Source organism: Sorex fumeus, unplaced genomic scaffold (genome assembly GCF_029834395.1).
Source record: "Sorex fumeus unplaced genomic scaffold, SorFum_2.1 ptg000013l, whole genome shotgun sequence".
NCBI classification, from domain to species: domain Eukaryota; kingdom Metazoa; phylum Chordata; class Mammalia; order Eulipotyphla; family Soricidae; genus Sorex; species Sorex fumeus.
Genome location: NW_026606070.1, coordinates 10,331,963 through 10,353,596, shown reverse-complemented (window position 1 = coordinate 10,353,596; position 21,634 = coordinate 10,331,963). Strand labels below are relative to the sequence as shown.

Genomic DNA, 21,634 nt, shown 5'->3' with positions numbered 1-21,634 from the left:
TATTGGTATAGTCACACATATGTTGACGGTTAACTCTTCAACATTTAACTTCAAATCCTTTTGAGTCACTAGTCACTAATTTGTTCCATGTGCACAAATTTGTGCATTTGGAGTATGAATGATCTTTAAACACAGTCTCTGGACCACACAGATAGTACAAGGCTTAGGTGCTTGCCTAGGATGTGGCCAACCCCGGCTGAATATCTGGCAACACGTATGTTCCCCCAAGGACTGCTAGGAGTGATCCTGAATACAGAGCCAAGAGTGAATTCTAAGACAGCTAGGTGAGATACCAAACACACACACACACACACACACACACACACACACACACACACACACCACACTATCCTCTAGAAACTAAGAATCAGCAGGGAATGGCAAGCAAATAAATAAGCCATTGCAAAATAATGATAAATGGGGGGCTGGAGCGATAGCACGGAGGGCAGGGCGTTTGCCTTGCACATGGCCGATCCAGGTTTGATCCCCGGCATCCCATACGGTCCCCCGAGCACTGCCAGGAGTAAGTAATTCCTGAGCACACAGCCAGGAGTAACCCCTGAGTATTGCTGGTGTGACCCAAAAAGCAAAAAAAAAAATGATAAATATATGACAGAGCCATAGTCTGGATACAAATAGGAGACCCCAAGTTCCATGGGCAAGGGAGAAGTCAGGAGGGCTTCTCTAGGTGGTAAACTGAATTAGTCAAGTAGTTAATTATATCTAAAACATAGACTCGGATGTTATCTTGCACTCTAATTCTCCAGAGAGTTTCTTAAGTCATAGATTTCTGAAGCCCATCCCAGAGTTTTCTGATTCACTTGCCTGGTATAGAGCTGAGAATGCGTGTTTCTAACAAATTCTGAGAATGGTAGTGCTGCAGCTCTGCTCATTACACTTAAGATCCACTTATCTAGCCTAGAAATGGGGGAGGGAGGGATTCATTACAGGCAGAGCAGCAAGTGGAAAAAGATGCAAACACAGAAGAACATGACCTGCTTGAGGAATTACCGTAAGTTCAGTGGCTGGAGCATAAATCCCTCAGTGGAGAAGAAACAAGAAATGAGAGAGTCAATCATGAGGACCTTAAAGATAAGACGGAGGGGGTTCCATTCTCTCCTGAAAGGCTATTAGAACTAGAGGGATGTTGAAGGATTTGTCACAGAGAAATGACTTGGTCATTCTGACTCAGGGTGGAGAATGACTAGGATGGAAGTAGGCAAGAAACAAGGAGGCCAAGTAAAAAGTGATGCAGTCATCTAAAATAAAAAAAGCTCAGTGTCCTGAACCCCATCGAGTGGCCTTAAGGGTTAGTGGAGTCTCATCAAATCCTTCACGCCCATAATCAGTGCACCATTATTAACAAGAGCCAAAGTAGTTGCCAAAAAGCAACCGAACTGTGCTACAGCAAATAAATGGATCCAGAACATATGGAAAAGGGGCCAGAGCAGGAGAGTACAGTAGACGTGCATTGCATGCAGCTGACCTGGGTTCAATATCTGGCATCCAGGTACTGTGAGCACTGCAAGGAGTGATCCCTGAGTGTAAGAGCCAGGAGTAAACCCTGAGCACCCCTGAGTGCAGGCCAAAAGCAAACCAAAAAAAAATGTGTTTATACAACAACAACATAATGTTATTCAAAAATGTATCAGGAAAATGCAAATCAGAATTATTTTGAGCTAGCTCATACCAATGTGAGTGGCATATATCAATAACAACAGCATTAAAATACTGGAAACAACCAGTGTTGCCAGGGATGTGGTGAAAAAGAAATCCTCCTTCACTGCTGGTGGGAATATCATCTGGTTCAGCAAAACAGTTTCTGAAAAAACTAAGGACAGAGCATCCCTATGACCCAGTGATTCCACTTCTTGCCATCTATCCCACAAACACAAACAACAGTTCAGAAATATGCATGCATACATGTTCATTGAAATACTAAGTACAGCAGCAGATGTGCAAACAACCAAAATATCTAGCAAGTGATGAATGTGTAACAAAGTGGTGACACATTTATACGCAAGAAGGAATATAAGGAAAGATGAAACATTGCAGTTCACTGCAACTTGGATGGAATTGGAGAGATCATGTTACGTGAAATAAGTCAGGCAAAAAAGAATACCACATGATCTCACTCATCTTTGGTTTATAGAGAAACAAATTAAGAAAATATGCAATATCTAACTATGGCAAACCCTTGGCCTTTGGCTGTAAAACTGAGATTAACACGCAGTGAAGAGAGGAGGGAATCCTAAGAAACAGTCTAGAAAGGACATAGGGACAGTGATGGAGAGTCTGGGGCATTTGAGTGATGGTGATAGTGCAGTAACTTGGTACATTAAAACCATGAAAGTTAACACTCTTGTTACAAACTATAAAAAGCATTAATTCTTTCATATGCCAGTGTGAGTGAACCTTGAAGATATTATTTATCTTAAATGAAATAAGCCATCTCAAAAAAGACGAGTACTATATGATTCCAATTATAGAAGCTATCTTAAGTAATCAAACTCCTAGAAGTAGAAAGTTGAATGGTGGTTTGTGAGTTCAATGGATGTAGGTTTTAGTTTTGCGAGTGAAAAATCATATGGGTATATACACATACTTTGTATATTGTATATCAAATTCTGTCCGCTCTTTCTATTATATGGTTTTCTTTTTGTCTGATTAGCTCATTTAAGGCAAGAAATTGCCAAATGAAAGTTTTTAATTTTTTCAAGTTGAGTTAGCATGGTTAAATATGTAGGGTTCATGTATGTACCTGCAGTGTGCTATGGTATCGCACTATATCCACCACCACATCATGCCCCTGTTCCTAGGTTGCTTGTTGTCTGCCTCTACAAACATGGGCTAATTATTATTTCCTTTTTAAAAATAATTGGTCTATCCAGGGTTGGATTTCCCAAGGCACCCATTTGATGGAAAGGCATTGCATAAGCCTTTTTTGTTTAGTTTTGTTCATTTCTGGAGAGAGTGCTGTATCACAAATTCTCTCAGAACCACTCTCATTAGGACTCCCAGGGATCCAGTTAGAACAGTTGATCTATTTTGTGATAAACTCAAGTCCAGACTTGCTTATTTGTTTTCTGGCTGTGGGCTTGTGTGTCCATGTTTCCCCTGGAGGCCTTTCAAACACTAATACAATTATTATCTCTAATCTCTGGAAATGTTTCTTTATCCTTTGAATTCTTGCTGTGTTTTATCCAAGACTTTCACACTCTCAGCTTCTCAAGTATTAGAGTTATTTATGATTTCCCTGTTTCTATTAAAAACTGGAACTCCTTGGGGAAAGGGTCTATGCCTCATTCATCTTGCGTTTCCCATAATTCTTTGCTTGGTACCTTGTACATAGTAGGTTCTCACACAACATCAAATTGTGTTGTACTAACTAAACTATCAAAGAAGATGACTTCTTGTAGTGCCTATATTTTACTTGTTTCATTATCCATGGACATCTAATTTCTCTGGCTGGTCATGAGCTTTGCTTCTTTGGTAGAATGAGAGTCAAGATCTAAAATTGATCTTTCGTTTAATGAAGGGTGAAACAATAATGCTGTTTATAAATCCTGACCTGAAGGTTTAAGTCATGTACATATTTTAAGACTTAAATGTTAAAATGTTTAACCCTCTCGTTCTCTAGATGACATTGAAATGCAATAGAAATATTTAAAATTATCGATGAAATTTTTATTAAATACTTTACTTACTTTATTATGTAAGTTTTTCATAATGGCATTTTTATTAACTTAAGAATTTTTTATTGAGCCCTTATTTTCATGTGCTAGATGCTTGATATCCATCATAAGAAGTAAAGTTCTGTGCTCTCATGGTATTTATATTATCTTGGGGATAAATCGATAACTAGTAAAATAAATAAGCAAATTTTATATACTGTGTTGTTTGGATGGTAAAACAAAGCACAGATCATGTTTTGAAAGGGATCAAAATGGTAGGGTCAGAGGAAACCGTATGTAATTATAAATAACTGATGAGGACTTTAAAGTTCTTAAAAAATACGGAATAAAATCCTCTTTTATTTATTGGAATAACTTACAAAGTACATATGGTTTCTTTTGCTTGTAATAATACATTTTCTCTCCAGATTTCAAACGGTTTTTACATTGTGAATGCTTGTTTTCTCTATGTGTGTGTGTGTGTGTGTGTGTGTTACATTTTTTAATAATTGCAGATGAGGTAGCAGGGTTCAGTGTGTGTTTATGTTTATGCTTATGTATGTTGCTCCCTCTCCTATACTGTCCTGGTGTCACTTCCAACCCACTTCTTCCGCCCCTCTTCCACTTGGTAACCTCAGTGCTATACCAAAGTCCAAGAGATTATTGTCATTAGACACCTTCCACCCCGGGGTGGGCTTTACTAAGAAATGACCTTTAAGGAAAGAGATGCTGGAGAGGAGAGAAATAGTCATGCAGATTCCCAAGGAAAGAGTGTTCAGAGAGCCATGTGCTTAGAAGCATGGAGTTGGGAACATGTTGTAGATAGATGATCAAGGAGGAAGACTGCGTGGCTGGAGCAGAGTGGGCAAAAGTCAGTGAATTCATTCATAGGTTGGGGGTGGGGGAGGGAGTTGGGGGGAGGAAGACTTTACATCAGACCTTACAGGCCATTATAAAGAATTGGTTTTTATTCTAAAGGAAGTGAGGAACCACATTATAGAGTATTAAGCAGGAGTCTAATGTCCTTTTTATTTATTTCCTATTTATTATTATTATTATTTTGCGTTTTGGGTCACACCTGGTGATGCTCAGGGGTTACTCCCAGCTTTGCACTCAGGAGTCACTTCTGGCGGTGCTCGAGGGACCATGGGATGCTGGGAATCGATGCTGGGAATCGAACCCGGGTTGGCCTTGTGCAAGGCAAACGCCCTACCCGCTGTGCTATTCCTCCAGCCCCTTATTTATTATTTATTAAATTTTTTGTGGAGCTGGGATTCCTGGACTTGAACCCAGGCCCTCACACACTAAGCTACATCCTTTTCCCCTGAGGTCTTTTGGATTTATTTTTTATTTTTTTATCCTGTTTTGGTGCCCTAGTTATTATGGTGCTAAAGTGTATGGACTGAGGCATAAAGGTACTTATGCCCCACCCCCCCCCCCACCACCACCACCAAAGCGCCCAAGACTCTCCACCACTGGGACTCACGCTGATGGTTGTGCTGGAACTGACGGTAGGGGAAGCAAGAGAGTAGATGGGAGGCTTCAGCAATTCCTGGGAGTGGGCAATCCTGCCCAGAGGATTAGTGGCAATGTAGAGGTAGTGGTAATGTAGCACTGTAGCACTGTCCTCCCATTGTTCATCTATTTGCTGGAGCGGGCACCAGTATCACCTTCATTGTGAGACTTGTTACTGTGTTTGGCATATCAAATACACCATGGGGAACTTGCCAGGCTCTGCTGTGTGGGCGAGATACTCTCGGTAGCTTGCCCAGCTCTCCTAGAGGGGTGGAGGAATCGAACCCGGGTCGGACATATGCAAGGCAGACGCCCTACCCGCTGTGCTATCGCTCCAGCCCCGTGGTAGTGTAGAGGGGAGAAATAGTTGGATTCTGGATAGTGTAAGGTAATGGGGATATTATGGAAACCATTTCTCTGTGATATTCTTTTGTTGACAGGCGTTTAACTTTAAAAATGCCTTTGATAATGGTTTCCATGAAAGTCAATCTCTCATTTCTTGCCACATTTAATTGATAAATACTGAGCATTCCAAATGGCCAGCATTAAAATTGATTATACGCTAATATATCTCAACCTGAATATTGCTTTCTTCAGAGAATCAAGTTCTTTCTTTTTATGCCTAGTAGCCATTTCTATTAGTAAGGAAATTATATCAATATACTCATTATATTCATAATATATTGTTTCCTTGGGTGAAACTCTTTCCCCTTTTCATAGTCCCGTGTCTAAGAGAGAATGACAATTGTTTTTTCTTATTGCTTTACTTGAGGAACATCTATATTTTAAAATTTAGCAGACTCTGAGAATTTTTACTCTGGTGACTTTGACATGAAAAAATTACAAACAGCCCTGAACAAGTGTCCCTGGCCACACCTGTCTAGGTGTGTGCACACATGATCTGTGCAAGCCTTGTATAGTGCACATATTTTTAATTTGCTGTCCTGTTTTATTTTCGGGTGAGAGGCCAGCTGCTATTTGCAATTCTGATTTTTCTTGCTTCTTACATTCCAGACCTGAGCAATAGCCTGAAATATGACTCTTAAGTATAAGGGTTTGTCCTAACCTGCAAATGCCGCCTCTCCCCAGGACTAGTATGCCTTGGGGACAATTACGGAGCAATTGCAACCTTCAATCTTTTCATGGTTAAAAGGAGGAACACCACGCCCTCCTGCATGAGAATTACTGAGTCCTGCTTAATCCTTTCCTAAATGGGGAAATTCCTTCTGCCAGAAGCAGAGCTTCAAAGCGCCAGGGATCAGGGCAGGCTCCAGGGTCAGTGAGGAAGAGCCTGCAGTGAGCAGATATTTTTGTTCTCTTAACAGCCTGGGAAGACCCAGGCATGGGTCCAGGCTCATACAACTTTTTCCTTTTTTTTTTTCTTCTTTTTTATTCTCTGTGTTACTGTCACAGCCTGGTCATGAGATTCTGAATTTGTCTTTTATTTATTTATTTATTTATTTATTTGAGTGTTGCCAGTATTTGTGGGATATGGATATATGCTGGTGAATGGATAATAAAAGCCAAGGGTACCAGAGCCTTCTGATTAATTTCACTTGACTCATTCATAAAAGCTAGAAGAGAAAAGCCATCTAGTTCTTTTAGATAATACAGTGGCGACAGAAAAACAGTGACGGCCCTTATGGGATTTAATAAGCTACCAGGTTGTTGAGTGTCTGGATTCAGATGGTCAGCTGCCTTTGCTGTCTGCATGGGTTGACATTTAGTTCTTGGAAGCCAGAAAGCATCACAGTTCACAGTAGTAAATTTGGAAGGCTGCGCGAAGACCCTCCTTGCCAGATACCAGGTACAACCGTAGCCCATTAATTTAGAGGAGCAGGGTCATAGCAGTCTGCAAACAGGAAAACCCAACTGGGGCAATTCATTTTCACACATGTACCACTATGAGCTTCCCCTAGAGAATATTGTGTGGGGGGAGGGGGACACAGCTCAGAGGTGGGAGCGAAGGGCCAAGTTGCCAGCAGAAATGACGGGGACCCAATACATTTCTTAGCTTTCTAAGGCATAAGGGACAAATGTGCATCGCAAGAGACTCGATCTTTCTTTGAACTCTGGGAGGAAATTAATTGTGCTTTGTGTGACTAATGTAAAAGCCCAGAGTCAGGTTTTTTTTTGTGTGTGTATGTGTTTAATGAGGTTTGGTTTTGCTGCTGGCTTTTGTTTTTCTCCATTTTTCCCCTCTATTGTCTTCTTTTAATTTGTATAGGCTCGAGAGGACGGCTTGACTGTGATTCAGCCTCATTCCCTCTCCTTTGTAAACTCCAAAAAGCCAAGTGGGAAGGTTGTATACAATATCACCCTGCCTCTGCATCCAAATCAAGGTAAGCTGTGCAGGAAATGAAGTTTTGAGGGATGCTTTTGTCCTTCAGTTCTTGTTAGGTTTTCAAGCTCCCCGGTTTTATCTGCTTATGCTTCTTGAGGATTTAAAGAGTTACCATTATTCCTACCCTTTGCCCCTGTTTGGAATTTTGTACCGGGTAAGAGAAAAACACGGTGGTCAGCCAGAGGTGAATGGGCCAGCTTGTGCGCCTACAGTTCTGTTACTAAGAATCTAGGGTGTCCACACATGCTAGGGGAAAAGGGAGCTCAGATAGAGAAGGGAACACTAAATAAAGGTGTTGGGAGGATCCTCCCAGGGTGGGAGAAGCATGCTGAAAGTAGACTATAGACCAAACATGATTGTCACCCATTGCCTCTTTTGCAAACCACAACACCCAGTAAGAGAGAGAGAACAAAAGGGAATGCCCTGCCACAGAGGCAGGGTTGGATGGGGGGGGGGGGGGGGTTGGAGGGTGGGAGGGATACTGAGATCTGTGGTGGTGGGAAATGGGCACTGGTGAAGGGATGGGTACTTGATCATTGTATAACTGAGACTCAAGCACAAAAATTTGTAAGTCTACAACTGTACCTCATGGTGTTTCACTAATAAAAAATTTTTTAAAAAGTAAACAAAAGAATCTAGGGTGTATGGCTGGACTTCAACCACAGAATTGATTTTCCCACCCCAGTCCCAGGGGCTCTATCAAATAGGGACATAGATACATGAACTAAGAATAAGGAGCTCTGATGAGGGCCAGAGCGAATGGACGGGACTGAAGGCATTTCCCTTGTGTGCGGTCACCAGTTTGGTCATGGCACTGCACAGGCACCCCTAAACCTCTGAGCATAGAGTCAGGAATAAATAGGCCTTGGACATTGCCAGGTGGGTTTTAAAAATATGTTTTTTTAGTTAAAAAAAAAATGAAGGCTGGTCGCACATGCTAGGGGAACAGGCAGCTCAGATAGAGAAGGGAGAACCAAATAAAGGGTGTTGGGAGGATCCTCCCAGGATGGAAGAAGCATGCGGAAAGTAGACTATAGACTAAACATGATTGTCACCCATTGCCTCTTTTGCAAACCACAACACCCAAAAGGAGAGAGAGAACAAAAGGGAATGCCCTGCCACAGAGGCAGGGGCGGGGGTGGGGGGGAGAGTGTGGGAGATGGGGGGGGGGGGGGGTCTGGGATCCTTGGTGGTGGAGAATGGGCACTGGTGGATCAATGGGTACTTGATCATTGTATAACTGAAACCCAAGCACAAAAATTTGTAAGTCTACAACTGTACTCACTAATAAGAATTTAAAAAATAATAATAGTAAAATTTTTAAAAATGGAGGCTGGAGTAATAGTACAGCTAGTAGAGCACTTGGCTTCTACATGGCCAATCCGGGTTCAATCTCCAGCACCCTATATGTGCCCCCCCTCCCCTCTACCGCCTCCCACCCCTCAGCTATCCAGGAGTGATCCTTGAGGCAGAACTAGGAATAAGCCTTGAGCTCTGCCAGGTGTGGCCCCCAAACCAAAACACAAAAATTAAATCTCTGCAGAGAGTTTAAGGTGACTGAGCCGCACCTGCATAATCCCTTTTTCAAGTAGCTAAATTCACTGCTCTCTGAGGGGAACAATGTGAATGAAGAACTGCAGTCAGAGGAGATGTGAGTTCTGCCACCAGTCTCTAGCCTTTGAGCCTCTTACCTTCAAATTTACCTAATATACTGGGGTATTTCTGGCAAAAGCAGAAACCAATTTCTCTTATGACTTTCGTGCTCCTGTGTTTAAGGCTGGACCCCCCCCACGCCCACCACATATCTGGAAGTCAGCCTTTCACATGGTCAGGTTCCCACTGAGAAATAAATTTAATCTAAACATTAAATTGCATTACTCTTTTGATAAAACCCCTAAGGATCAAAAACCTTAAGTTTACCCTTCTCTTTTTGTTAATCTGTGAAGTCTTAAAGAGTTGTTCTCTGTATGATGCAGATAGAAGGAAAGACAGCCAGTAGGCTGGCTGTCTCCTGGAAAATAGTTGTCAGTCTCTTAGCCCCTCAGAAATCGAATGGCTCACCACCAAAACTCATACCTGCCCTCCTTTTATTTATTTATTTTTGGTTTCGTGGTCACAGCATCTGTAGTCAAGACTTACTTAGACTCCTAGCTCTATGTTCTGGGATCACTCCTGGCAGTGCTGAGGGACTAGATGCAGTGAAAAGAATTAAACCTGGGCCTACTGCCTACAAGACAAGCACTTTAACTTCTATCCCCTCTCTTGGCCCCCAACAAGTAACTTTTTAAAGAGTTACTGGACCATGAAAGCTTGACCCCAACATTGCTCTGGATGGCAAAATTTCGAAGTAACAGGCAAATCTGGATCCCCTGATTTGTCCCAAGCAGAGTGCTGTGTGCAAGTCCAATCTTTCCAACAACGAAGATTTGCATTGTTGTTGCCACAGATCAACACAAAGACTCAGACATGACTGAAGGAAAGACTAGACTGAGACAAATCTCCTTTGAGCTTTCCCGGGAGACCCGTCTCTGCCACTTCTTAGTGATCTTGACTTTCGAACTGCAACTCAGTTGGGAGAATCTCTTGCCTATAACTTATGGAGAACTAGCTGGTCAAAGCTGCTTTGGGATATTTCAGTAGACATAGTATTTCCTGTTTATATTCCACAAATCCTAGACAAGAGTCTAGTGGGATTTCAGACATGTCCTTTTCTTGAATGAATAGACGACAGTGTACCAAGAGCAACTGGGGAACAATTGCTTCCCAAGCTGAAAAGACTCCCACTGAGGAAGAGGGAGTTGTGTGTCCGGGGTCATTCAGTTGTCCTCAGTTCCTTTCAATGTTTGTGTGATTCTCCTCCAGGTACCATTGAATACAAGGATCAGCCTCACGTTCCCATCAGATACTTCTCCCAGGAAGATATTAACCAGGGCCGAGTCCTATACCGTCCTCCTCCAGCTGCCCCCCATCTCCAGGAAATCATGGCCTTCTCCTTTGCTGGTAATGAGTCCTTCCTTATTCTGTGATACCCAAGCTCTTCTCTGCAGATCTTCACAACAGACTCACCGGCCTCTTCTCATCGTCCCCCTGGCATTTGACACTGTTTATAAAAGTTAAAAAAATAGCTTGAGACTTGTGAGCCAGTGTATCTCCTCGTTTGTTATTGACTCACACAGGCAGGCATAGTTTCACTCAATACCAGTTTGTGCCTCTTCCATGGCAATTGTGTTAAACCCTCAAAATATTGCGTGAGAGAGAAAAAGAGGTATGAATCCAGTTCTTGGCAGCTTGGGGGAATGTAGCCTTCCAGAGAGAATTTAATTAATGTTTAATTGAAAATTGATATAGTAGCTCTGGAAAGAAAGAAGAGTGTTCAGTGGTAAAAGGAGGCAGGACAAAGCTGACCTGGACTGAGAGGTTGGTGAAGGCGGCTTCCGGAGGCTATTGGCAATGGTGGGAGGATTGAAGCTAACCAGGCTTAAGTAAGCATGTTGGGGCTGTCTAGGAAGCGTTCTGAAGGAAGGGCACTGAACCTGGGCACTGACCCGTGTCGAGGCCCTGGGCAGGAAGAGAATGTGATGTTCTGGGGATTGAAACGAAGTCAATGTGTTTGAAAATGGATGGTCAGGCAGAGTGGGGGTGACTCTCCAGAGGGTCTGTCAGCCTGTCAGGATCTGAATATCTCTGATGCACAGTGAGTCCCTACTCCCAGATGTTAAGACTGGGGAGAATGACTCTTCAAGTGGAACTCTGTGTGCAGTCTGATGGGAATGGATATGAAGTGGAGACCCAAGAGGATACCTGTGGAGAAGAGAAAACAGTGAGATGAGTGGTACAGGGACCCAGAGAATCTCTCACTTAAGAACAGAGAAAGCGGTGAAGTTTTTGTGTTTAAAAGGAGGAGTTGCTAGAGACACCTTCTTAAAGAAAAGATGTAGAAAGTAAGTCTCTAACTCCAACCGAGTGTGTGTGTGTGTGTGTGTGTGTGTGCATGTGTATGTGCGCGCGCGCGTGTGTATACTTCCACTATACTAAGTTGGGCTGCACCCCGCTCCACTGTTCCTCTGCTCTCCCTCCACTAAGTGAGGCTGCTGGTCGAAGAGAATTTTTTGAGTCTCTAACCCAAAATATTTCTGCAGTCTTTAACAATATGCATCACTTAATGTGATTAAGACAAAAATCTATCTTTACCTGGTGTCTTTGTTCATATGGAATAACTGGTAATTTCTTACAGTGAGTTGAACATGAGTTAAATATTAGAACTGCTTTTGAATGTATGGCAAATACCTCTATACTATTTGCCATTATTTATATAAAGGTAGTCATGCAGAAAATGATTAGCTCCTCAATTAGATTGAAAATCTCCAAGAGAGTGGATGGGTCTCCTCGCTACAGAGCATCTCCTGTGTCTAGTAAATGGATAACTCAAAGCCCGTGAACATTCTTGTTTCTCTAACCCCTTGCTGTAGAAGATCTCCCTTACAAGAAACTCAGGATGTCCTGGGATTAGGGGGAAAGCAACTGTGGTTGAAGTTATTTCTGTATTTGCTGTACTTGCCTAAATTCTTCAAGCCTTTCTAGAGAGAACAGAAGCCTGTCCCATATAATCTATGGGATAAATGCCACTAGATAAATCTCTCACGCTGTTATAGTCTGTAAATCAATGTCTCAGGCATCACTCAATTCCACAATGGAATTGACCCACCAGAGAGTCTTGTCAGTGATATACAACATCACCCACGTTCACCAGTTTGTAGAATTTTATGTACTGATAAAATGGGATCCAATGAATGCATTATAAATCATACTAACGGCTCTGATGTAAAATTATTCCATGATGTGGTTATTTTTGTTATTTAAAATTAGTGCCAGTACCATCAATTTTAACATAATATTTTCAAATGACCTAACAATATTCCCTTAAACCATAATAATTTAGATTAAAAGGTCCTTTACTTTTCTAACCTCTGCCTCACAATTAGTACTTCTGCAGAATCTGCCTCTGACCCTAAATTATTTAATGTACTGATTTTTCTCTCTTTTGGTCTTTCAGGTCTTCCTGAATCAGTGAAATTCCACTTCACAGGTGAAGATTTTTATCTCCATTTTATTAGGAAATGGAAATCTTTCTTTATGAGTCCTTTTTGCTTTGTTCATCATTTACAGTTAGCTATTTTCTAAGGTCTACTTTAAATGTTATGTTATCCGTCAAGGATATCATTTTGTTTAGCTCCACCTAAACTTGTCCTAAAATCTGTTTTTTAAAAAAAAGCAATAGTTGTGAGAGTCTTATTTTTAGAGTCTAGAATGCCAGGGATTCAGCCTATTCTGGGAAAATGTCTCAGCCTCATTGTTCTTTTATGTTTAATCCCTAAACAGGGACCATAAACAATAATTAAATATATGTAACCCTCCCTGAGCAATGACTGACACTTAATCATTCCTGTGTGACACTATGATGAATAATGGTCATATATAGTCTTAAACGAGACTTTCATTTACAGCTTTGATACTGTTAGTTTTTCAACCCAGTTGAGAGCTTTTTGTGTACAGAATCACAGTATCCTAGTTTTAATTCCCAGGGCAATAGAAATTACGAACCAACAAGAAAAGACAGAATCAAGTCTGCATCCATGCTGGGGTAACAGAGGGACAAGCTTTCTTGTTAAGTCTAGTGTGAGGGTGGTTGACCATAAATAACATTCTTAAATAGCTGAGTAGTTGAAATGAACTATTTCAGGGGAATCAACCATCCATATGTACTGTCATATTTCATGCAGGGGTAAATCTTGGTGGAATATATTCCTCAATCTCGCAGACCTTTCTTTTTTTTTTTAAAGGTTAAAAATTACTTAGATGAGCAGTAATTCCAATGTTGTGTCTTTGTTGAATCAACTAATTTTCAGCAAGAGACCTCCAGATAATTCATACAATTGGCAGTGATATACTACAGATTATAACATTTCATGTTGTAGAATATACAATTTAAAACATGAGAGCAATTTATAAGTTCTCTCATTTAATAATTATAGCCATATTGTCAAATTATGTATTATTTTTAGCATGTCAAAACCTAGGAAACTAAAAGTGATTGTAACAAATATTGTACCTGGATTTCTACCTGTGGGAAGCAGCATTAGTAGGATTTTAATGCACGTGTCTGACTCTTGAGCCTAGGATAATTAGTTTAGTCTTATCAGGGTGTGCATTTGATCATGAAGAAAAGTATTGTGGTAATATTAGTTTAGCTTCCTCCAAATCTTGACTTATCCGAAGATTTGAAAGAGTGAACAATTAACTTCTCTAGGACTTGACGTTAAATGATCCTTGAACCTACTATGCAGAGTAGAGAAAATGGACAATGGGTTCATCTGACTTGAATTTAGTTTGCTTCTTCCTGGAGTTTCTTTTATTTTTATAGGCAGAACAACTCATGCATTCCTATATTTATTGAAAACAATCTCTTACCAGTGAGCCCTGCAGTTCTGACCCAGAATTCTTGAGGGTCAACTCTATGATTACATTTATGTCACTTTGGAGGAAATGAATAGGGCTTACAGAAAAAGTAAATTCACTTTTTTTGGTACATATATATGTGTGTGTGTATATATGTATATGTGTGTGTATATACATATACACACACACACACACATGGTTTGGGACTAACCCTAACATACACAATTTTTATAAAAGATGTAAGTATAACTTTGGTACATCTACACAATGGAGTACTATGTAGCTGTTAGAAAAGATGAAGTCATGAAATTTACATACAAGTGGTACAATATGGAAAGTATCATGCTAAGCGAAATGAGTCAGAAAGAGAGGGATAGACATAGAAAGATTGCATTCATCTGGGGGATATAAAGTAACAAAGTATGAGATTAATACCCAAGAATAGCTGAGATCAGCACCAGGACGATTACTCCATAACTTAGAGGCCAGCCAGGTATCCTAGAGGAAAGGGCAGTTCAGATAGAGAAGGGAGCACCAAATAAAGGATGTTTGGAGGATCCTCCCAGGAGGGGAGATGCATGTCGAAAGTAGACTATGGACTGAACATGTTTGCCACTCAATGCCTCTTTTGCAGACCACAACACCCAAAAGGAGAGAGAGAACACAGGGGATTGCCCTGCCACAGAGACAGGGGGGATGGGGGGATGGGGGTGGGAGGGATATTATCCATGGTGGTGGAAAATGGGCACTGGTGGAGGGATGGGTATCTGATCATTGTATAATTGAAACCAAAGCACAAAAAATTGTAAATCTACAACTTTAAAAAAAATAAAATTAAATAAAGGGGAAAAAAAGGATTATAATAGAATCAGATATTAATACAAAGCACTCCCCAACAACCTCTATAGAGTTGTAAAAATTGTTTTTACAAAATAAATGAGTCAACATTAAAGACTCCATCTTGTTCCTCAAAAAAAAAAAAAAGATGTAAGTATAGTAAATTTAAACTCCTTGTGTGCTACATTGTATTTCATTGTATTTCAATAGAAGCTTTTTGGGCTTTGGGTGGGGGTCAGAGAGATAGCACCGCAGGTAGGGCATGTGCTGTGCACACAGCCAACCTGGGTTCAATTCCAGGTACCCCAGATGGTCCCCTGAACACCACCAGGAGTGATTCCTGAGTGCAGACCCAAGAATAACCCTGAGCTCCATTGAGTGTGTCCCGAAACCACTCCTCCCCGGAGAAAGAAAAAAAAACTTTTTGGGTATTCACTGAGTGCAAGGAACCAGAGGGGTCCAGCAGAAGAGATAGACAAGTGAATATATTTGTACTCAAGTCCTAGAAGCAGTTGTAAGAGCACAGAGGGTTTGTGCATTCTGACGGATGGGAGGGAAATGCTCTGAGGACGGGGCTGGCATCTGCCCCACTCAGGCATGGTTAGGAAATTGATAGGAAAACAGCAGCACTGTCTTCCTGTTGAAGCTGGCAGAGTTCAGATCCCAACACTGGAGGGAAGTGTCTCAGGGGATAACATTTCCTGGGTCCCAGCTCCCAGCTCACTCTTGATGTAGTTGTATCTCCAAGCTCCAAATCCTTAAGTCATCTTTTCCTTTTGTACTAAGAATTTTGGTTTATAACAATGTATCTGGGGAGTACTGTCTAAGATTTTGTTAAATTTTTTAGTTTTTTTATTTTTTAATTTTTTTAAGACTTTTTTTTCTTTTGGGGTCATACCTGGCGATGCACAGGGTTTACTCTTGGATCTTCACTCAGGAATTACTCCTGGCAGTGCTTGGGGGACCATATGGGATGCTGGGAATCGAACCCGGGTCGACCGCATGCAAGGCAAACACCCTACCCGCCGTGCTATTGCTCCAGCCCCATTGAAGACCTTTTTCAAGTGAAGTTTGGATCCACAATTCAAAATTGAGAAGAAGGTGTAGAAATTGTCCCTGCACTCACATATGCATAGCCTACCCCAAAATCAGCATCATTCACCCGAGGGCACATTTTTAAACCAAGGGCGAGCCTACGTTAATATGTCATAAACACCAAAAAAAGCCTTAAGGCACATTCCTGATAGGCATTTTTTGGCTTTGGTCCAATGCATAATAGCTTGTCTATCATAATACAAAAAATATTTTTACTGCCCTAAAATCTTCTCTCTTCTGCTCACTCATCCCCAGCATTCCTCCTACCTCTGACAAACAGTAATCTTAGTACTGTCTTCCATAGTTTGCCTTTTCTAGAATGTCAGATAGTTAAAATCGTACAGTATACAGCCGTTTCAGATCAGTTCCTTTTCACTTGGTTGTACGCATTTAAAGTTCCCCTGTGTCTTTTCGTGCCTTGTTTGCTCGTTTCTTTTTCATTCTGAATCATATTCCATCATCTGAAATACCACAGTGTTTTTATTTCTTCTGAAGGACATCTTGGCTGCTTTTGAGTTTTGACAGTTGTTATAAAGTTCTTTGCGTGTGTGCTTGCGCGTATTATGTACATAAATCTGCGGTTCTTTGGAATCAACACCAAGGACTGCAGTTGTTGTATAGTAATAGAAGAATGTTTTGTTTTATAAGAATCAGTCAGACTGTCTTCCAAAGTGACTTGCCATTTTGTATCCCCAACAGGGCATGAGAATCCATTTGTTCCTATCCTTATCAGCCTTTGAGGTTGCCAGTGTTCGATCCTTTAGTCATTCTGGTGGTCGCCCACTGGTATCTCATTTGTATGTCTCTGAGTACATGTGATGAGGAGCATCTTTTCATAGGCGTATCTGTCATCTTTCTATCTTTGATTTGGTGACTGTGTTTTTAGGAGAAGAGGCTCCCAAGCAGTCCTCAGTGCTCAGAGCTGCATCTGGTGCTGTTTAGGGGTCACACGGAACCAGGCATATAATTCCTGTCCCATGAGAGATGTGTGCTTAAGCTTCTTAAGCTCTCTCTCTCTCTGGCCCTGGTTAGTGTCTGTTAAAGTTTTTGACCCATACTTAGGTTTAGATGTGTGTTTTTGAGTTTTGGTGAAAAGCACACTCAGCAGTGCTCAGGGGTCTCTTGTGGCACAGTGCTCAGGAGTCACTCCCAGCACATCTCAGGGGACCACGTGGTACTAGTGATGGATTCAGATGTCCCTAGGCAGAACATGCCGAATAGCCCTTCTTTTTTGCTCTCTCCCCACTCTCAACCGTTGTTATTTCACACACACACACACACACACACACACACACACACCTATTTATTTTTATTGAATCACTGTGAGATAAAGTTGTTCATGATTGGATTTCAGTCATACAATGTTCCAAAACCCGTCCCTTCACCTGTGTACATTTCCCATCACCAATGTCCCCAGTTCCCCCCCACACACTCACCCTGCCTGTCTCTATGGCAATTGCTTTTCTTCTCTCTCTCTCTCTCTCTCTCTCTCTCTCTCTCTCTGTCTCTCTCTCCCCCCCCCGCCCCATGCCCACAAATCTTTAAATCGGATTGTGTGTTTTCTTGTTTTTGAATTTTAAGAACTCTTTATTTATCTTGGGTAACTGTCCTTTGTTCATCCTCTTAATCTCTTTACCTTGGTCTGGAGCAAATGATTCCAACTGTAACCAAGCCCAGCTTATCAATACTTTCTCATGGGCTGGGTCTTTACCATTGGATCTAAAAGGCATCACGGTACCAACAACATCTAGATGTTCTACATGGTCTTTGGGTTTTGCATTTTATTTCATATTTACCCATTTTGACCAACACCACACCTCCACCAACCTGTCTACTTCCCTCCGCCATTGTCTTAGGGTCTCCTCTGGTAAGCCAGTTTTTATGTTCTGTTGCCTTTGACCATTTATTATTCCTTTTCTATGGTCTTTCTGTTCCACATTTGAGAGAGATCATTCTCTATCTGTCCCTCTTTTTCTGTCTGATTTCACTCTGATCCTTCCACGTAGTAGCAAATTTCATGATTCTGTCTTTTCTTGTAGACAAGTAGTATTGTTTGCTTGCAAAACTCTGACCCTGTATGACAAAATATGTAATATTCTAATTAGGTAATGTATGTTGGAAAATAGATTTTTTCCACTTACTTATAGAGGCAAGGATACACCTTAATGGTATTGGTGGGTATGTGTTAGGATCAAAGCTATTTAGGTTCTCTTCTTTTATTTTACAAAATAAGGATTTGGAAGCCTCCCCCAGGTTCCCCCATCTGGAAAGTATAACCATCATAAACCACTGGAAAAATTTGTTCTTATTTGTTTTTACTTGATTTGTGGATCTTAGATTCTAGGGACCTTGGAGAACTCTGATTCATTGAAATTTGTTCTCAAATCCCCAAAGTTAAGCCCTACCTGTGGTAATCCAGAGAGAAGATTGAATATAAACAAAGAAGCAGTGGCAATAATTTTGGCACTTGATTGAATGATAAGGGTCATAAAACCCTCATTCTCCTGGGAATAATGTCTTTCCTTCTGCAGTAGGGCTATTTCCAGGCTTCTCCGGGACATGGAGTGCATCTGGCCAACTCCTTTAGATTTGTTTTCAAGAATAAGGCAAACCTCAGGGTCAGAGCAATAGAATAGCAGGTAAGGCATCTGCCTTGCCCTTGGCTCACTTGAGTTCAGTCCCTGGCACCCCATATGCCTCCATGCACCTCAGTCCTACTGGGAGTGATTCCTCGGTATGGTCCAGTAGTAAGCTCTGAGCACCCCCAGGTGTGCCGCTACCCCCCCCCCCAAAAAGAATAAAGCAAATCTACAAAACTAAAAGCTAAATGGAGTCACAAAGCACTGTTTTCCTGGGGTCAGGAAGAGGTCAGATTGCTACTGTCTTATAATTAAGGAGGGGACCCGTTTCTCATAACCGACCCAAGTGCAGTCATCTCACGCATTTAAAGTAATCAGCCCTATAGTCTCTCGTTGGCCACTGCAGGCAGACATACAGAGGCTGCGGAGGGTGAGCTGTTCCTCTAGGCCTGCCTTTCCCAGAAGGAAACGTGCAGAAAGACGGAGCAAGAGTCAAGCATCAGGCAGTTCTTCTGCTTTCATATCCCTCAGGTGATCAGTGTTCCCTTGGATGTCAAAGCATCCAGGGAAATAAAATGTTAAGGTCACTGCTTTGTTCACAAAGCTGTCTTTCATTTATTTATAGTGCATAAATCATGAGCTAAACATCGGTCATAAGACCCATCTCTATGGATATTTTCTGTTCTTTCAATAATACATATTTCCTAATGAAACATAAGCACGTCTAGTCCTTCTAAAAATACTTAAAGAACATATTTCTCCAGGTTATTAGAAGAATGAGTGGAATCAAGAATCATTCATTCCATAAATAAAATTTCTCCAGACTATTAGAAGAATGAATAGAATCAAAAATCCTTGATTCCATAAATAAAGGCCTATGGCAGGAGCATCGAAGAGGGCATATTTTGTATTACTTTCCTCTCCACTCACGTTTATCAATATCACCTTGTCGTGAAACTTGCTATTTTAGAATAACTGTAGGCTTTCTGTTATCTGGTAGAAAAAAGCTTTGTTAGAATCGCTCACATGTCGTGCTCACTTTATCCCTCTGTAAGCATCTCTTCAAAGTGTTGAGGTAATCTAAAACAGATCTTCTGGCTACATATTTATGGAAAGATTCTGAAGGTGACCAGACTACAAGTTGGTGTTTGTGTATGTGTGTGTGTTATTCTTTTTAGTTTCCGATGGAGAGCACACGAGTCCAGAGATGGCCCTCACCATTCACCTGCTGCCCACCGATGAGCGCCTACCGGCTTTCCAGGTCATGGCTCCACTGCTTGAGGTTACCTCAGGGGGAAGCGCTTCTCTCGGTGAGAGATAGGAACCCCAAAGCAACATGGTTTGGGAAACAGCAGTCCCCTTCAGACTTCTGATGGTGACCCAAAAGTTATAAGTTTCCAGAAGTTGTGTGCAATTCTCATCTATAACCTTCATCCTGCCCATTTCCATGCAAATATGAACAGCACCAAGAAAAGGAAATAATCTCTTTGGAGACCAATGCTCAGTGATGGAGTACAACAGAATTTATTTTTCAGCCTCCAGGCATTTGATTTGTGGCCCTCACTAAAATATAAAACAACAGAGGAGAGGAGAGAGAAAAAGAGGGGAGCGGGTTTTAGTGACCGCTCTGTTCCCTGTTTACAAAAATCAAACTGGAGACATGACAGATTACAATGACCTTCAAAAGTTGAAAATAGTTAGAGTCCCAGTTATAAGACTTGTGCACAGCTATTTTGTATGTGATTCGATTACTCTGTCAGAATGCCTGCTTTCCTGAAGTTTACTTAGTCTTTTACCAAAAATGCTTTTAAGAGAAAACTGGATAATGTGCTAGTTAGGCGTGTCCTGTAGTTCCCTCTCCTGCTTCCAAGTATGGATGATGGTCTCAAATTGTCACCCAATTTATACAAATTAATCCATATATAACTTTTACCCACTCCTTACCTCAATGAGGATCAGAGCAGCAATTGTGGAAATAACTTAGTTTTTTTGTGGATCACAGGAAAAGGGAGGGAAAAACTAATAAACAACAAAAACATTTCTGAGATTCTTTTCTCAAAGAAAATCTATCCTAGGTAGTCAGGGATTACCTATGTGTGGGCATTCATGGGCTCATATGTGTAGAAGTAAAACATAGGTGTTCAGGGAACCTGGATGCTGAGTGGCTTCAAGGGCTTGCCTAGCTGTGTGGAGTTCTGACTTCAAACCCTGATGCTACCTCATGCACTGAGCTGATCTGGAAGAACCTACTTATAAATTGGTAACTATATTGTCAGTCTTCACTTTTCTTGTGGTTGATTAGACTTACACGGTGCTATATGGTCTCTATCAAATTGCTTTCAGCCTGCCCTGTGGTTTGGGTTTAGGAGAGAGTACAGTTTTTTTGGTACACACCCTCTCCCCATACTTTGTTCTCTTTACTGCAGGGCTTCAGTTGACAGTTAGCGATACCAAGACAGACCCTGAAGAGCTCTACTTTGAGCTTCTGAAACCTCCACAGCACGGCGCGCTTCTTAAGTACACAACTGACTTTCAAGGGCCCATGACTGCAGGTAGTTGCTTATTTGTCATTGTCCTCTTGGCAGATATTGCCCTATAGTTGTGTGGGTCTTGGAGAAGAAAGCAAATGCCTCTGGCAAGTGATGAGGGGATTCTTCAAAAGGAAAGTGCCTTTAGTGTTTAGCCCACCAGCTAATATAGTTCGAATTTATTTTTCTTCGACACCCTTCCCACCTACGAAACACTTCCTTTACATTGTAGGTGAAATTGTTGCTTCTGAATCTTGGAATGAATGCATTCAGAACATTACATGAATTCAGCTAACCCTGTCCTGTGGTTTGCTTATGAAGATTTGTTTTCTTCACTCGGTATATAAGCCTTTGCAATACTTTTAACACTTCGACTCTAATGAGTATAAATTTTGTATCTCTTTATCCATCTAAAGGGACACTCTTTACAGTGCTATCTATGCCAGGCGATAGTATGACAAGCTTTCCAAATTAATAATTGTTGTACCTCCTCCAATTATAAAAAAGACTACATATTAATTGTTCAGGAAATATTGAAAGGCACTAAGACCACAATTAAGGAGATTGTTTTAGTGAACTTTACATATCAAAGTCAAATTATTTCTG

General features: G+C 41.2%; 1 protein-coding gene across 1 annotated transcript in view; it reads left to right on the top strand.

Moving 5' to 3' along the window:
• The window catches only part of FRAS1 (Fraser extracellular matrix complex subunit 1), a 508,077-nt gene that overhangs the window by 363,600 nt on the left and 122,843 nt on the right, over nucleotides 1-21,634 (top strand). The window contains exons 33-37 of the mRNA XM_056111320.1: nucleotides 7,417-7,531; nucleotides 10,396-10,533; nucleotides 12,587-12,619; nucleotides 19,679-19,810; nucleotides 20,927-21,052. Coding sequence (XP_055967295.1) covers nucleotides 7,417-7,531; nucleotides 10,396-10,533; nucleotides 12,587-12,619; nucleotides 19,679-19,810; nucleotides 20,927-21,052 — 544 coding nt within the window. The remainder of the gene's footprint in view (nucleotides 1-7,416; nucleotides 7,532-10,395; nucleotides 10,534-12,586; nucleotides 12,620-19,678; nucleotides 19,811-20,926; nucleotides 21,053-21,634) is intronic.